Source organism: Magnolia sinica, chromosome 5, assembly GCF_029962835.1.
Source record: "Magnolia sinica isolate HGM2019 chromosome 5, MsV1, whole genome shotgun sequence".
Taxonomy (NCBI): Eukaryota; Viridiplantae; Streptophyta; class Magnoliopsida; order Magnoliales; family Magnoliaceae; genus Magnolia; species Magnolia sinica.
The window spans coordinates 4,360,391-4,376,963 of record NC_080577.1 but is presented as its reverse complement, the minus strand read 5'-3'; the positions used below and the strand labels follow the sequence as shown (position 1 = coordinate 4,376,963).

Below are 16,573 nucleotides of genomic sequence, written 5' to 3'. Positions count from 1 at the left end.
GACTGTCCAAAATCCTGGGCGTAAATGGGCCGGGATCCAGCCCGCCCAAATTGCGACTAACCTGTAATCGCAGGCTCTGGCCCACCGTGATGTTTGTGTTATATCCACTCCGTCCATCTGTTTCTCCAACTCGTTGTGGGACAGGATCCCAAAACATCATCCAAAAAACAAAGTGGGGCACACCACAAGAAACAGTGGAGATGGGAGATGGAAATGCCCGCCGTTGAAAACTTCCTGGGCCGCATACGCCATTCAACGCGTTTATAAGGTGATTCCAAGCTGGATGAAGGGAAAACACAAATATCAACCTGATCTAGAAGTTCTGTGGCCCCAAGGAGTTTTCAACGGTAGACATTTCCATATCCACTGTTTCTTCTGGTGTGCCCCAACTGATTTTGTATCTCCATCATGTTTGGAATCGAGTCATAAAATTTTCTTTAAAAACGGATTTACGGGTGGATATAACCCAAAAATCACGGTGGGCCCCACAGAGCTCGGGATTACCGCACGTTACAGGCAAGTTTTTGCACAGGAAAGTTCTGGCTGGTATATCTGATATTCACTAGAAAAACAGGGCTATTTCCTGAGGAGCCTTCCTTTGGATTATTCGGGGGTTTTAGCCCTGCCTCTCTCTCCCTCTCTCTCGCAACAAAAGCAAAAGAGAGAAACCTCTCGTCTTCTAACCCCTTCCATAGCAACCGACATTTCTAAACCCTCTATTCAAATCTCTAAAATTCCTTCCTTTACCTTCTCAAATCCCTCCTCTTAACTGGGTTTCTTCAATGCATCCTTTCAATCCACCAACACTCGGAAAAACCCATTCTTTCTGTGGATTTTCAGCTTTCAGACCCAGTCCCCACTCTTCAAATCGATTCGTAAAGAAACCATCATGGGATAACACAAATCGGTTGAATTTCATTCTAAAAATCCCATCTTGGACCCCTCCCGCTATCCCCAGTGGCAGAAAAGAGCTCTGCATTTCGGCACATTTCAGTCGGGTTTCCAAGCGGCGGAACTCGTTGAGGAGAAAGCTCGTTGAAGAAGGGAAGGTGCGTAGCAATCCGAATTCCTATATCCTGGACCCCAATTCGAATAACCCGAACTACGTTCCTGCCGAAAACAAAAAACCCCAATTGGCTTCACCTTACGTTAATGAAGAAGACAGTGTTTATATAGGCAGCGAAGGAGATGATATCGAGAGTGTGACTGTAGAAAAATCGAATATTTTTGGGGAATCTGTTCTGTGGAGTAGATTGGAGAATTGGGTCGATCAGTATAAGAAGGATAATGAGTATTGGGGAACTGGGTCAGGCCCGGTTTTCACGGTTTTTGAAGATTCAGACGGTAATGTCAGTCGGGTTTCTGTTAACGAGGATGAAATCATCAGGAGGCATGAACTCGGTGGAGATGCAGTAGATGTGAATTCAAAGATTGCACGGGCAAAGCTCATCGCTAGAGAGGTTGAGATCAGGGAATATGAATTCCCAAAGAACAGCTCGATTGCTAAGTTTGTTGTCGAGGGTGATCGATCTTTTACCATCAATCGGGACTGGTCTGCTACTCTTCGGGGTGATTTGTTTCCAAGGCTGTCACGGATTGGGTTCGCGATGGTGTGTGGTTGCTTTGTTTTTTGGACATTGAAGAAGATGTTCATGGCCAGAAATGATGGGGTGGAATTGACAAGTTTGGAGAAGGAAATGCTGAGGAGGAAGATGAGATCGAGGATGGAGAAAGGGAAGATGGAGGGCAGTAATGTGGAAGTTCTTCCAAGTGATTTGGTGTTCAAGTCACAAGTGGGACCCATTGAAAGGCCTCAGTTGGATAAGCATGAACTTATGAAGAGCATTCTGGGAGCAAAGGCATCGAGTGAGAATTTGGCGATTCCAGATTCCTCTGGTAGTATCACTGCTAATGACTGGGGTTTTGATGATAAAATCCTAGAAATTCAAGAAATGGCAAGGCGGGCCCGGGAACTTGAGCGGCAAGATCCTTCACAACATGATAGTGACAGAGATGATGGCAGTGTATCCGACATATTGCAGGCTGTTAAGGTCAAAACCAGCGTAGACGAGTCCAATGCTGATGAAAAAGCTGATGCAGCAGTAGAAGGGTTGAACTCAGATGGTGTCTCTGAAAGTCAATCACATCTTGATGTGAGGGGTAATGAGGATTTGGTGGTGGAGATAGAAGACGGTAAGATGGATGGAGAGAAGGGTGCCGACTTTCTAAAGATCCTTTCAAAACCTTTATCTGCAGACTATCGTAAGACAGATGGTACAGAATGCTTCAATGAAATTTTGGCTGATGCAGAGTATAGTGATTCTTTAAGTAATACTAGGACTTCAAGTGAGGAGGTTACGAAAGATGAGCTGAAAGTCATACGGGATCCAAATGAGAGGGAGATTGGTACCCTTCATACATTGGACACCGGAGAAGAGACAGAGTCCCGAAAAGCCCCCAACCATAAATCATCTTCTTCAAGCAAAATTTCTGTCCAGATGAAGCCCAGGATCATACGATCCGTTGAAGAAGCTAGGAACTACCTCTCTCAGACGCGTGGTAGTCTTACAGATGAAGGGAAGCCTCTACATGAATCTCGAATCAAAAGCCTGCCTATTGGTCCTCATGTCTGTAGTCCTTCAAATGAGGAAGAACTCAATGGCAAAGCAATTCAGGCCATCGAGAAAACCCAAATTTCTGAATCTTCAAATGACGAAGAACCTAGCACCAAGGGAAGCTGTGCAATCAATGGAAAAAACCAGATTTCTGAATATGCAAACTTGGATGAGATGTCAGATCCTACATTTGTCAAGAATGCTTCTGAAGATTTCACTTTGGATAAAGAGGGGTTGGAGAGTGACACCCTGCATTCCTTGCCCAACTCAACTGCTTTTTCTGAAAGTTTAAAACCATCTGCAACATTGAATGCTGCATCTTTGCGCAAAGATGGTACAGATAAAAGGCATGAAGTGAACTATCTTTCTACATCCAGAACAAGTTCTCAGGATTCGACTGCTGTGGATAACCTTGCAGATGCAAAATCGCTTAAAGTTGAGCAGAGTTGGATAGAAAAAAATTTCCAGGAATTCGAGCCTATTGCTAAGAAGATTGGAGTTGGTTTTCAAGAGAACTTTATGGCGGCAAAAGAGAATGTGCAAGATCTGTCAAATTCGAGTGCCGATATAACTCAATTGGGGTTTAAAGAAGACGATGATGAACTTGGATGGATGAAGGATGATGATCTTAGGGAAATTGTGTTTCAAGTACGTGAAAACGAGTTGGCAGGGCGGGACCCCTTTCACTTGATGGATGCTGAAGATCAAAGTGCATTCTTCAAAGGTCTCGAGAGGAAAGTTGAGATAGAGAACGAGAAGCTATTGGGTTTGCATGAATTGGTCCATTCAAGGGTTGAAAATCTAGACTATGGAGCAGGTATTGAGCTCCTTGAATCTTCTCCTTAATTCATGGAACTTTGCATCCCACTAATTCGGTAGTTTTGCATCCAAGGTATTCAATAACAGTAATGGTGGTCGTAACAGCCAGCCTTATGGCTGTTATGATACGGGCCATAAGGGCCTTTACGGCCCTGTAATGGTAAAAAAATTTCTTGTAGGAAGAAAATGTATCTGCCTCATATCAAACTGTCACAGCTCATTATGGGCCATTTTTTTAAGAACAGACCTTACAACTCTGTATCATGTAATGGGACCCACTGTTACCGTTACGTTACCGTTTTTGAATACCATGGTTGCATCATGTCATTCTAATTAATCAACAACCAATCAAGCTGAGTATGATTTCACATAATAAGCTGTGTTCCTGGCTGGCAAGGTCTGATTCACCAGTGTCAAAACACGAGCGAGATATGTTCAGGTCTTTGTATATATCTGACTTGTCGTTTTGGGTGGAAAAAGCGGGTAACTGAAGACTGACTAAGGCGGGTTCCATTTCCAGCACCACCCATGCCCATGACTCAAATTGCACCGTGTTCGATCGGAAGTCCTGCCACCATTTCCACCCATGCCCAAACTAATATGGTTGCTTGTTCTTTGTAGATGGCATTAGCTTGGATGATCCACCAGAGAAAATAATACCCCGTTGGAAAGGCCCACCGCCAGATAAAGACCCAGAATTTCTCAATAACTTCGTGGGACAACAGAAGGTGTCCTTTGCTGAAAACCTGGGAATGTCCCACCCTGCAAACAGGGATATACAGGACGGCCTTCAGGAATCCAAAGAACCATCTTCAGATGCCACTTCCCCTTCCTCAGGAGTTGGTAATCTACGGAAGATATCTGAGAGTGGTGCTTCTACGAATCCCAAGACAGTTATAGAGGGCAGTGATGGGTCTACCAGAGCTGGCAAAAAATCAGGGAAAGAGCATTGGCAGCACACAAAGAAATGGTCCCGCGAGTTCCAGGAAGTTTACAATGCAGAGACAGACCCAGAGATAAAATCCGTAATGAAGGATATGGGAAAGGATTTGGACAGATGGATTACCGACAAAGAAATACAGGAAGCAGCCGATTTGATGACCCGTATTCCCAAAAGGAGGCGAAGGTATATAGAGAAGAAATTGGACAAGCTTAAAAGAGAGATGGAAATGTTCGGACCACAAGCGGTAGTCAGTAAATACCGGGAATATTCAGAAGAAAAAGAAGAAGATTATCTGTGGTGGTTAGATCTTCCCTTTGTACTGGTAAATATCCATGCTTTTGTGAGATATGATGTAATGCTTGGCCGCAAGATTTTATTGTACCTTTCATGTTTTCAGTTCATACAAGCCGGACCGATGGTTCATTGATCCAAACTGTTGATATGGACCCAATGAGCCAAAGACTCTCAGATTTGAAGATAACCCATGTCCTTTTTTATTCTAAATATTTGCCTCTTTTTCCATTTTCTGGTTGAATCCGAACTGTTGCTGTCTTTCTTTCATGAGCGTCTAGTTGTTGGTCATCTATTGAAGGGCTTAATCTTTTCCATTTGGTAGATTCTTGGTGCATGAGCCATCCACAATCGGGCATTATATCACCGGTTTGGATCACTGAAACATGGGCCCCACTTATAAAATCTGAAAACAAGAATGTAGGAGGCAGTTGTCTGACCACATGAGGAGATTTTTCTACGAGTTACTTCTCCTGACTAATTTTCACTGCATTTTCCTTCTGATGTTTGCAGTGCATTGAACTATACACAAATGAAGACAATGTCCAAAGGGTAGGATTTTATTCGTTGGAGATGGCTGTGGATCTCGAGTTGGAACCGAAGCAGCACCATGTCATTGCTTTCGAGGACCCTGGAGATTGTAAAAATCTTTGCTATATCATACAGGCTCATATGGATATGCTCGGAAATGGCCGTGCTTTCGTGGTTGCACAACCTCCCAAGGTATGCACCATTGGCCCCCTTCTTTTTTTTTTTTCTAAATGCGGTTTTGGAAATTCATTGCAATTTGCACATTTTCTATGTTGGGATAAATGCCATGCTTTTTGTTATTAAAGATGTATAAAGAAACGGTGTGTTCGTTGATAGAAGTGCTTTGTGCTTGTTTTAAGTTGAAATTTGATGGGTACCGTGAAATTGGGACTGGTCATCTAATCATGTGTCTTGTAGGATGCTTTTCGGGAAGCCAAAGCCAACGGATTCAATGTAACGGTGATCAGAAAGGGGGAGCTCCAACTCAATGTGGATCAAACACTGGAAGAGGTGGAAGCTGAAATAACTGAAATTGGAAGCAAAATGTACCATGATAAGATCATGCAGGAACGCTCCGTGGATATGGGCGCCTTAATGAAGGGTGTATTCAGCGCTGGTAAAACCACCAAGAGGTAGCTTTTTTCACTTGCAACTAACTTCAATGAAGTAATTCTATTTCTCCTTGGTTTTCCCCCCTATTGCTTGAGCTTTGGATATGATATGTTTTAGTTTATCTATCATAATGAAGCTGTGTTTGGATCTTCAATTGAAATGGATTTCAATGATCCAATGATGAGAGTGGGGTAGCCATCAAACTGCAATTTCTACCATTTCAAGTCCAACATGGAATGTGCAGAAGGCCTTGTCGTCATTATGTATTGCAATGGTGATTATAGTGGTGCCTACCCCATTTGGTCGTTTTCTCTGTAGCATGGCTCTTAGACTCGAAGACTCACATTGGTTCATTTGGTCTCAATTGAGTCATGACTTGCCTTAGTCAGGGGGTGTATTAGCTGGACCCACCTGGTCAGGTAGTGCTGATTCTGAGTCAACTCGTCCAAGTGGCACCCAACTTGGAAGAGTCTTAAAACCATGCTCCGTAGTGAAATGAGTGAATTTATGTTCCATAAACGAACCCTCAACTGCTTTGATAAGTGCTGAGGAACCCATTTGGTCCTTCCTAGTCTTATATGCCCTGATGTTCTTCATTGACATGTAACTCTTCTTGTTGGGGACTTCCCATGTACAGAAGGCCCGGACGGATGCTCGCTAGACCTCCCAAGAGCTGAACAATGCTATTTCAAAGCAGTGCGAGGACCCATTGGCGTGAATTTTCTCTCTATGGTAGTTCATCTCCATCATGTGCCCCTTATGCACCCAACAGGTGGGCCATATGTGTATGTATGTAGGATGAAATATGCTGTGAGTTGAATATAGACTGTAGATTGTCCTTAGTCCGGCTATGTTTCCTATGAGTTTCCCTTTCTACACATGACAAAAGAAGTTGCATTTCTTTGCTCCAAAACTGCAGCCTCAACTGGTATATGTGTTTTTCTAGTTCCTCAGGTGAAAACCACAGAAATGTGGCTACATGTGCATGTTGTTGCATGGCCATCATAGCATGGATGTATGTATGTAAACTTAAATGCATGTCCTTGATGGTATCCATACGTCTGATAGATAGAATATGAACCATCTCACAGAAACATTCATATACTTGGGTTTATAAATTCAATTAGGGTGTGTTTGGTTGCACCGGATATCATGAAAGATTATGAAAATTTACACCAAATTAGAGTGGTTAATCATGAAATTTGGTGCAACCAAACACATTCCATCAAAATAAAACCAATAATAGATTATTATATTTATGGTATTGATGGGTGGTCATCCATGATACATAGGGGGGCGTTTGGATCCCAAGTTACTTTAGATAAGCTACTTATGACACAAGTAGCTTATCTTGGTTTCAACTTATTGAACGGATAAAGTATGTTACTTACAGCCAAAATGTAGACATGTTTGGTTTCCACTGTCACATCCACCTACCTCTATTTGGCCCCCCTCACGTCCACCATCCATCATGTGGGGCCAACCTTTGATGTGCTGTTCATTGTGTGGGCCCCACCTTTGATGTGGGATGGCCATCATGTGGGGGCCCACTTTGGATGTGGGCCATTTATCATTAGCTGCCGACCTTTAATATCCACCGCCCATCATGTGGAGCCCACCTTTGATGTGGATCACCCACCATGCAGGGCTTGCCTTGGGATGTGGACCATTCATCATTAGGGGCCAGCTTCAATGTCCATTGCCCATCATGTGGAGCTCACCTTTGGTGTCAACCATCCACCGTGTGGCTCCCACCGTTGAAGTGGGTCGTCCATCATATCTGCCTATTTTGGATGTCGGCTATTTATCATTAAGGGTTAGGGGCTGACCTTTGATATATGCCATCCATTACGTGGATGACGTTAATACACATGATCCATCATGTGAAGCCCACCTTGATGTGGACAGTCCCTCATGTGGGCCTCCTTTGATATGGAGAGAGAGAAAAGTGAAGAGTTAAAATGCTATTTAAAAAAAAAAAAACTTATGGGAATAAGTAGTTTTAATCATGTAAGTTATGCAATCATGTTTACCTACCAAACTAACTTAGTGGAAAAGGTAAATCAATGACTTAACATAAGTAACTTATTTGATGGTATCCAAACAGGCCCGTAGTGTCCAGCAATAGTGATAATAATGGGAGTAACTTGCAAACATACACAACCTTTGATGGATTTCTTCCTCTTCGAGGATCCATATATTCACATACACCATGGACTGCAAATTGCTGTTGCATAGGTTTCAGAATAGAGCCAGCAAAAAACATGGGCCCAACAAAGATCACCAGCTGATCCACCCATCAGGTGAGCCATATGTATTTGTTGCATCAACTGTTTTGGTGTGGTGTGTCCCACCTGATCATCATCGTGTGGTGCACACATGCCAACTAATATCGATTGAGACAATTTGAAACTGTCATTGCCATGAGAGTTGGCGCTTTGTTTAACCAACTTTGGCCTTCTTGTTGTTTGGGCCATGGTTTTGACCAGACGTTAATGAGATGGCCACCTGAGGCCTATGGTCTGTGCATTAGTGAGCTCGTGGCTGTTGGCATGCAAGGCCTCAAGCTGGATCATAGCTCTGCAGTTTTGATGGTCCATCTTCGTAAAGGATCTCCACTTGTAAGTGTGGACCATGGCTCATGAAACAAATGGATGGCTGAAAAAAACTTAACAGCGTTGTACTACTAAAGCAACAAAAAAAATTGAAAATTAAAATATCTGAAATAAACTACATTAAGATGATCTCTGCTTGAACATGGCACAGGTCAAACGCTTCCTCAATCAGATCAGCTACTCTCTAAGGGTACAGAATGCCACAATACTGACCCATAAGATAGCATTTCCAGAATCACCCTTGAAAGTGTTTGGGCCCCATGCAAAATTCATTGCTATCTTGCAAGCTTGAAGCAGGGTTGGTGCTTTGGCATGGTTAGAGTCTCTTATGCCAATAGACCATGAGAATTCCGTAATAATCTTTCTGTTCCAGTCCTGAAGAACACCTGCAATTCCGGACAGCCCCAGATTTCCCAACAAGCGACCATTGAAATTGGCACTGACTTACCCAACAGGAGAGGGGGCAGAGTTCTTAGATCTAGGGCTGTAGTGGTACCTGGACCCGGCCCAGAAACTGGATCAGGTTCAGGTCTCACCTTTTTGGACCCAGTTAAAATTCGAGTCTAGCTGGGTCCAGGTTGAGTCTATCAACTTGGACCCAGTTAAAATCAGGTCAGATCAGTTCTAGTTGGTTTTTAATATTAATATTACATATATTAACTATATTCATTACTCTAGTAAAGGAATGATATTTAATATTAGTATTACACATGTAAGAGAGTGCACACACACACACACACACACACACACACAAAATTGTGTGCAACATTGGGTGGGCCCTGCCATTTAAAAGCTTTTATTTACTCGAAATCTAGATCCAAAGACCCATGGGTACCTGACAGATACCGAACCCAATCAAATCTGAGTCCGGGTATTCAAAAATGCAGTCGTGCAACACATTGAGCGACTAACCAGAGATACATGGGTGATGATGGGCTTAATGCACAGAAATTCCTATAATTGCTAACATGGACATAATTGCTATAACTGGGTTGTCATTACTGGTAAATAACACCCCAAAACTGTTCCTATTAGTACCAATACAAGGTAGAACTAGTATCAACACAAATGACAAAACCAAGGGCAAGACCATCGAAATTCATCTGAATGGAAGCATCGTTGACAGTACAGCAGGGTTCTGATAATATTAACAGTCTAATAGTTTTTTTTTTTTTTTTGTTCTTTTTAATTATTTACAAGGTGCATTTTTGAAATTGACCCATTTCAAAAGAACCAACTAATATTTATCTGCCCATGTTGCTTCATCATTGTTCGTGCATATACTATGACCAACGAATCAAGACTTCTAATCTTGGAACTCATTACAATCTTCTTCTTCTTTTTGGTTATCATCATATCTCATAAAAATGGAAGGTACATAATTCACCCACTCCATTACTGTTAAGAATAATCATTAAGGTGTTCAACTACAACCCCAGCTATGTTGATTGGTCAGTAGCTTATTTGGAATTTTAGGGCATGTTTAATTTGGTTGTTACGGGAATTCTTTCCCTACTTTATATGTTTACTGGGTAAGGTTAGAATCCGCCTGGTATTTCTTGGGGAATGATTAAACCTTGTTTGGTTGATACGGAAACTTGGGAAAAGTCTAAAGTTCTGTTTTAATTTTTTAGGTTTTCCTTTCTTTAGCTGAAAGCTGGGGCAAGGTTTTTGAAGAAAAGCCAGGAAATGTAAAATTAACAAACATTTGTGAACCAAACTAGTTCTTTGTGGAATTGATTGGTGGAGAAATGAAAAAAGAAAAAGAAAAAACCACAATCAAACACTCCTAAGAGCCTCAGTGGACCTGACATTCTCAGCCCCCTGCATAATGCATTTTTGCATTTTTGCTCTTTGAATAAATTTGTTTAAAAACTTTCATTAGCTTCCCTCAGGTTTAGGGCACAATTAACACACTGAACTTGTTGATAATATCATGAACTTCATTAACCACAAAAGCTAGCCAGAACAGATATTGATCCATTTTCATGGCCTGCAAAACAGTGTCTGACGAGTCTCATTCCACATGGGTGTGAGCCTGAACTTTCAATTCCAAAAGCATTTGGAATGTGGATGCAGACTTTTTGACACACTGTAGGACAACTAACCACTTGCTCTAAAAGCTCGAACTGATAAAGCATGGCGAATCAATCCATTTATCTCATAGCCCAGGCCCCACTTTCCATAGGTTAGGTCCTTGGCCGAACCCTCCTCATGGGCTCCACATCACATGGGTCTCACCTCACACAGGCCGCTCACCCCGAGTATGCCCCGGCATCCCGCAAGCCACCCCACTCGAGCTACAGGACAACTAACCACTTGCTCTTAAAGCTCGAACTAATAGAGCATCGCGAATCAATCCCTTAATCTCATAGCCCATGCCCCACTTCCCATGGGTTAGGTCATCGGCCAAACCCCTTCGTGGGCCCCACATCACATGAGTCTCGCCTCACACGGGCCGTCCACCCTGAGTGTGCCCCGACATCCCACAGGCCACCCCACTCGAGCCCAGTGTGAAAATGCCCCTTGCATTACTTTTACTTTCATTTAATCTCTACGCAAGGTCTGCTTGATTGTTCATAAATGTTTCCCAAGGATTTCCCCAAAGATGATAAGATTTTGTTTGGTTAAAAAACCACAAAAAAGTGGGAACCAAACTTCTTCTTCTTCTTCTTTTCCCCTGAAGAAGCCCATCATTTGTGAACTCGCTACTACCGCTGCTAGATCAGGGGACCCCCTCTAATCTGGAGCCACACACATGATGCAACCCTACTATATAAAGAAGCCAAACCCTGTAAGGTACTTGACTAGATAAACATGACCCATTGCTTTGGGGCAAACATAATTTTCTTTGTTTTGAAATGGAAATGAAAGATTTATGATTGCCATGGTCAACAGCCCACAATCCACTTCCAAGTTTAGGTCTCTTGATTTACCACTTCCCGGTGAACAATTCAACAGATCACTGAAATTCGAGTGGAGGCATTCATTTGGGACTGAATTAGACTGCAACAGTTGTTACTAGGGTTTGAATCTCTCAGAATCTGTTGTAGCTCCTTGAACCAATCACTACAATTTCTGTCGTATGTTTGTTTTTCTTCTTTTCTTTTCTTTCTTTCTTTCTTTTTTTTTTTTTTTCAAAGTGGACTGCTAAATGAAATTCCAGCAGCACCCATTTGCTCATCAAAATCCAGCTTCCAATGTGACGTGACATAATGGAAAATGCGCAATACAAGATCCAATATAAATCTTCAAGACTGCATTCAGATGCATAGGTGAACTGAAACATAGCCATATTGAAGCTCCCAAGACATATTAAAGGGAGGGTGGTGTTAGACTAGGCAGGTCTTAAAGGGAGGGTGGCGTCAGATGAAAGAATCTCGTTCATATCCATCATTATATCTGAGTGGGCTGTGAATTGTGGCATGTATTGTGTATAGAGGTTATTGTGTTTTTAGGATTGTATAGAACTCTATATATGGGTTGTTTTGGTGGGGAAAGGCTCTTGGTCCTCTATATGGATTTACTCATTTTTCTCAATCAATGAAATTCATCAGGTGATGTGCTCCCACCACCTGCCAAAAAAATAAAGGTGAACTTTCGGTGAAGGAGGCCTCAAATCAGATGGCAGCATGATTATTTCAATTCCAATATGAAAGTAACATGCTTACAATTTGGAGTTCATATCCTCAATGTGAGTGCTAAAGAAGGACTCTTGCTCTTGCTCTGGTGGTAGACTCTTAGGAGTTTCAACACCCGGTCAAGGGTTTGAGTACCAATAGGTGGTGAAATTCCACTACGGCGTGAGTGTGTGGGGTGTGTGTGCATGTAAAAAAAAAAAAGGACATTACAATTCAGCCATACTTGCTTTATTAGATCAATGGTTGCAGTACAATCCGATAGCACCAAAATGCACCCTAAATTTCTGGGGAGAGATGTTTGAGGCAAGCATCATAATCAATCACAAGCACAGGAACAATGCATGATGATACAAGCTATAGAACAGAATGATATCTAACATTGAAACTCCAACATCTTTATAATTATGGAAGTCCAGGTTTCTACTACAATGGGTGATGTATAACACTTTCAAGTCCTATACCGTCAATACTGAGAACAAAAAGCCTGTTCCACCAATCCATGTATATCCTAGTCACACACCTCCCACCATAACAACTGAAAGACAATCCATCACATTTCTGTACTAACTCGACTTAGGAATAAGACAGAGATGACATTTACTACTAATCAAAATCTCAGAAAAATGAAAAAGGGTGACAACCCAAGTTCATTAGTTAAGCTGCTACCTGTCCAGCTGCACCACCTTCCCTGGCCTTTGATGCTTCTTCCACTGCATCCTTACTGGCATCTTCTACCGGGCCTGCAACAGTGTCCGTAGCAACCTCAACCTCAACAGCTTGGGTTTTTTCATTCTGCTCTTGCTTGCCAGCCAGTACATCCCCATTCTCTGCCACGGCCTCAACAGCCACTGCACTTGCATTGGTCGCCTCTGCCTCCTTAGCTAAAGCTTCAGCTTTCTCCCTCTCCCTCTCCTCAAACAACCTTGTCAACTCCTCCTCCCGCCCCTCTTTCCTCAAAGCCTCCGCTACAAACTCACGCAACTCCGAAGTCAAGATCGCCCCGTCGCTATCTTCTTTCAAAACATCCCCAACCATCTTAAGTGCCTCATCCAACTTCCCTCCCTCACACAACCCCCTCAGCATAGTAGCGTAGCTTCCAGAGTCTGGTTTCAGCTTCTCCACCATCTGATCGAAAAACACCTTCGCCTCGTCAACCTTCCCCTCCTTCAGCAACCCACCAATCACCTTATTATACGCCGCCACATTTGGTGTCAGTCCTGATTCCACCATCTTCCTGAAATACTGTGCCGCATCATCCACCCGGCCCTCCGCAAAACAAGCATCCACAAGCAGAACAGAGGTACACTCATCCATGCTCACCCCCAGCTCGGAAATCTCACGATAAATCTCCTCCGCCTCAGCAACCATACCATTGCCACACAGCTGTTCGATCAAGTTGTTACAAGAAGGCGTGTCAGGAACACATCGTTTCTCGCCCATCTTCTGGAAGACCTCAGTCGCTTCAGTGAACTTCTTCTCGCTGCAAAACAGGTCCACCATAACATTGAAGCTCCCCAAGTTCATTGTGAGCTGCCGCGGTGGGTCGTGCTCCCCCATCATTCGATCGAACAGTTTGACTGCATCATCAAGCTTCCCGTTCTTGCTCAATGCATCAAGTACCGAATTGTAAGCAATGGCCCCCATTCTAATCCTAGAACCGCCTCCGCCGCCCAATACAATATCATTGTAAACATCCATCGCCTCCTTCTCCATCCCTTTCTTGAAATACCCTTTCATCAGGGGCCCATAAACAACACCGTCATCGACAAAACCCCCCATCTTCTCCTTCAACTCAGCAAAGAGGCCCAGCGCCCTGTCGGGCTCATCGATCTTGACAAGGCCCAGCATCAGGTGGCTGTAGACAGTGGGGTCAGGGGCAAGGCCGCGGGAGAGCATCTCGTCCTTGAGGGCGAGGGCGCGGTCGACCTTGGCAGGGTCAGCAAACGAGACGAGGCCACGGGTGAGGATGCGGTAAGTGGTGGGGGAGGGGCTGAAGGGCGAGTCATTGAGGACCTGGCGGTAGTGCTCGAGGGCAGTGTCAGTGCGGCGGCAGTCGCAGTAGGCATTGAGGAGGAGGTTGTGGGTGACGACATTGGGGGCGACGCCGGCCTGGGTGATGAAGCGGTGGAGAGAGAGGAGATCGGCGTAGCGGGACTGACGGAGCTGGGCGGCGAGGACGGCGTTGCAGGTGAAGACGGTGGGCCGGCAATTGGAGTAGATGGAGTGGCGGACGAGGAGCGAGGCCTCTTCGAGGTCGTTCTGACGGATGAGGGTGAGGATGCGGTTGTGGAGGTTGAGGCGGTTACCGGAGAGGGCAGAGACGGAGTCAGGGAGTTTGGGGGAATTGGGGTTTGGGGGAGGGGCATTTTGGTGGGGTTTGGGGGGATTGTGGTGGCGGAGGGAGTTCAGGGGCGGTTCGATGCGGAGGCGACGCTTGCGACGGCGGCGCTCGGCAGCCGCTTCTTCGGGAGAGGCGAAGGAGAGGTGGCGGAGGGAGAGGAAGACGGGAGAGTTGTAGTAGGGTTTTAGATGGGATTTCAGATGGAAGAAGAAGGGCTTTGAAAGAGACATTTGGGGAGAGAGAGAGACAGAGAGAGAGAGAGAGCAGGAGGCGAGTTGGGGGGTTTTGCAAGGGTTTTGGTTCCGGTTGAAGGGAGCGTCTGGGGAGCGGATTGGGTACTAACTCCTCCAGGACCTAGCTAGAGACGGACTCTCTGGGCCACCTTGATGTATATGTTTTATCCACGCCGTCCATCTATCTTGACATATCATTATTTTATATCGTGAGCCCAAAAAGAAGCCAGATTTAAGGTTAAAGTGGACCAGCCCACATAAAACAGTAGTGACTAAAAGTTTACCATTAAAAATTTCTTGGGGGCACCGGAGTTTAACTTTTCAACGGTAGGAATTCAATCTCCACTGCTTCACGTAGTGTTGTCCACTTGAGCCTTAAATCTATTTCATTTTTGGGATCATGCTCTAAAATGATCTTCCAGGATGGATGGACGGATTGGATAAATATATACGGATTTAAGGTTATTGGCCATTAAAAACTTCTTACCAGCCACAAAACTTTTTACCATGAAAAACATCCTGTGAGCCAATTTTTTTTATCAACTTATATCCTTTTTTTTCCCTCGTCCAGATTTGTGTAACCCTACCAACAGGTTGGATGGCAAATATACATTAAGTAAACGTTATGATGGGCCCTAGTAAGTTTTTAATGGTGGAGGGTTCAATCACCACAGTTTCTCATCGTATGGTCCACCTGAGATTTGGATCCGGTTTATGTTTGTGATTATGTCCTAAAATGATCTGGAAAAACGGATGGACGGCGTGGATATAGGATAAAGACATCAGTATGGGCCCCACGGTAAAGGCGGCACCATCTTGTGTTAGGCGAGGCCGCACCTAATCTGCATCCGGATGGTAGAGGGTAGACATGGAGAACAAGTCGGGATTTGTGCGGATTTTTGCGAAACCCTGGCGTGAAATGACCAAAATGTCCTACCTTCTAAGGAGCCGACATTAATGGGGGCCCATATCATGGTATCAAACCTGCCAACATATGTACCCCAGCATGGTGGTCAGATCAACAAAATCAGGCATACCCAATCATCGAGGGTGGGCCACGACATTGGAATTAATGCACACCACACAAAAACCAAATTCACATGTGACCCATCTGTTGATTCGATCGGCTTGCTATTTGGTTCGTCGGATCATTCTGATAGGTGAGCATGTGGATTGGATGTCACACACATGGCCCCACATAAGCCTAATGACTAATAGTCTATTCTAATCATCATGGGCCATCAATTAAAAAAAAAGGGCCTTTAAAATACTTAGGAGCTGTTTTCACACAACATAGAGCACTCTTTAAGCCCACTGTAATGTTTCAATGGGGTGCAACTCGGGCAGGTTGGGTTGGGTTTTGAGGGTCTTTTAGAGCCCAGTTTAACCTCCAGACGACTCAGCCCACAGGCTGAGCCGCCCCAAATTCCAACCCAAAACGCCCAAACCAAAGTCCTCTAGACTCAACCCACCAGACCTGACCGGACCCAACCTGATGTGACCCTACATGTGATTATTCCTAAACCAACCCAATTTGATCGAAATTCAGATTTTCTTGGCATTCTTGTAACTTGAGCTGAACTCTGACCTTAACTCAAGTTGGGTTAGTTAGGTTTAGGTTGACCTGAACCCAAGCTGTAATCTTATATCTCAATGATCAAAACCATTATCATGAATGGGCTTGTTGTAGTGGAGGTGATGCCCCCAAACATTTGTTAAATTTTAATTATTTCAAACATTTGATCATTTCCCTCTTTTTCTAACATAGACTTGAACATTCTAGCCTGATTTGCGCCCGTGCTATGGCCAAGGCCACAAAAGCCCGGGATAGGGTTAATGCCAAGCTCGGCTCTATTGTCAGAAGATGTCTTAAATCTTTTGTCCACCCGCGTTGCTCGACTAATCAAGAGGCCCGCTTGACTAGTCGAAGCT

At 44.0% G+C, this 16,573-nt stretch overlaps 2 protein-coding genes across 2 annotated transcripts; one reads left to right on the top strand and one right to left on the bottom strand.

Moving 5' to 3' along the window:
• The first annotated feature begins 599 nt into the window (after positions 1-599).
• On the top strand, positions 600-6,891 carry LOC131245189 (uncharacterized). Its single transcript, XM_058244468.1, has 5 exons — positions 600-3,432; positions 4,056-4,699; positions 5,182-5,391; positions 5,617-5,831; positions 6,449-6,891. Exons 1-5 carry the CDS (start codon positions 783-785, stop codon positions 6,486-6,488), a joined length of 3,759 nt encoding a protein of 1,252 aa, XP_058100451.1. The 5' UTR covers positions 600-782; the 3' UTR covers positions 6,489-6,891.
• Positions 6,892-12,439: 5,548 nt separating this feature from the next.
• Positions 12,440-14,729, bottom strand: LOC131245188 (pentatricopeptide repeat-containing protein At3g49240, mitochondrial). Its single transcript, XM_058244467.1, has one exon. The coding sequence runs from the start codon at positions 14,636-14,638 to the stop codon at positions 12,722-12,724; it is 1,917 nt and encodes a 638-aa protein (XP_058100450.1). The 5' UTR covers positions 14,639-14,729; the 3' UTR covers positions 12,440-12,721.
• Positions 14,730-16,573: the final 1,844 nt, after the last annotated feature.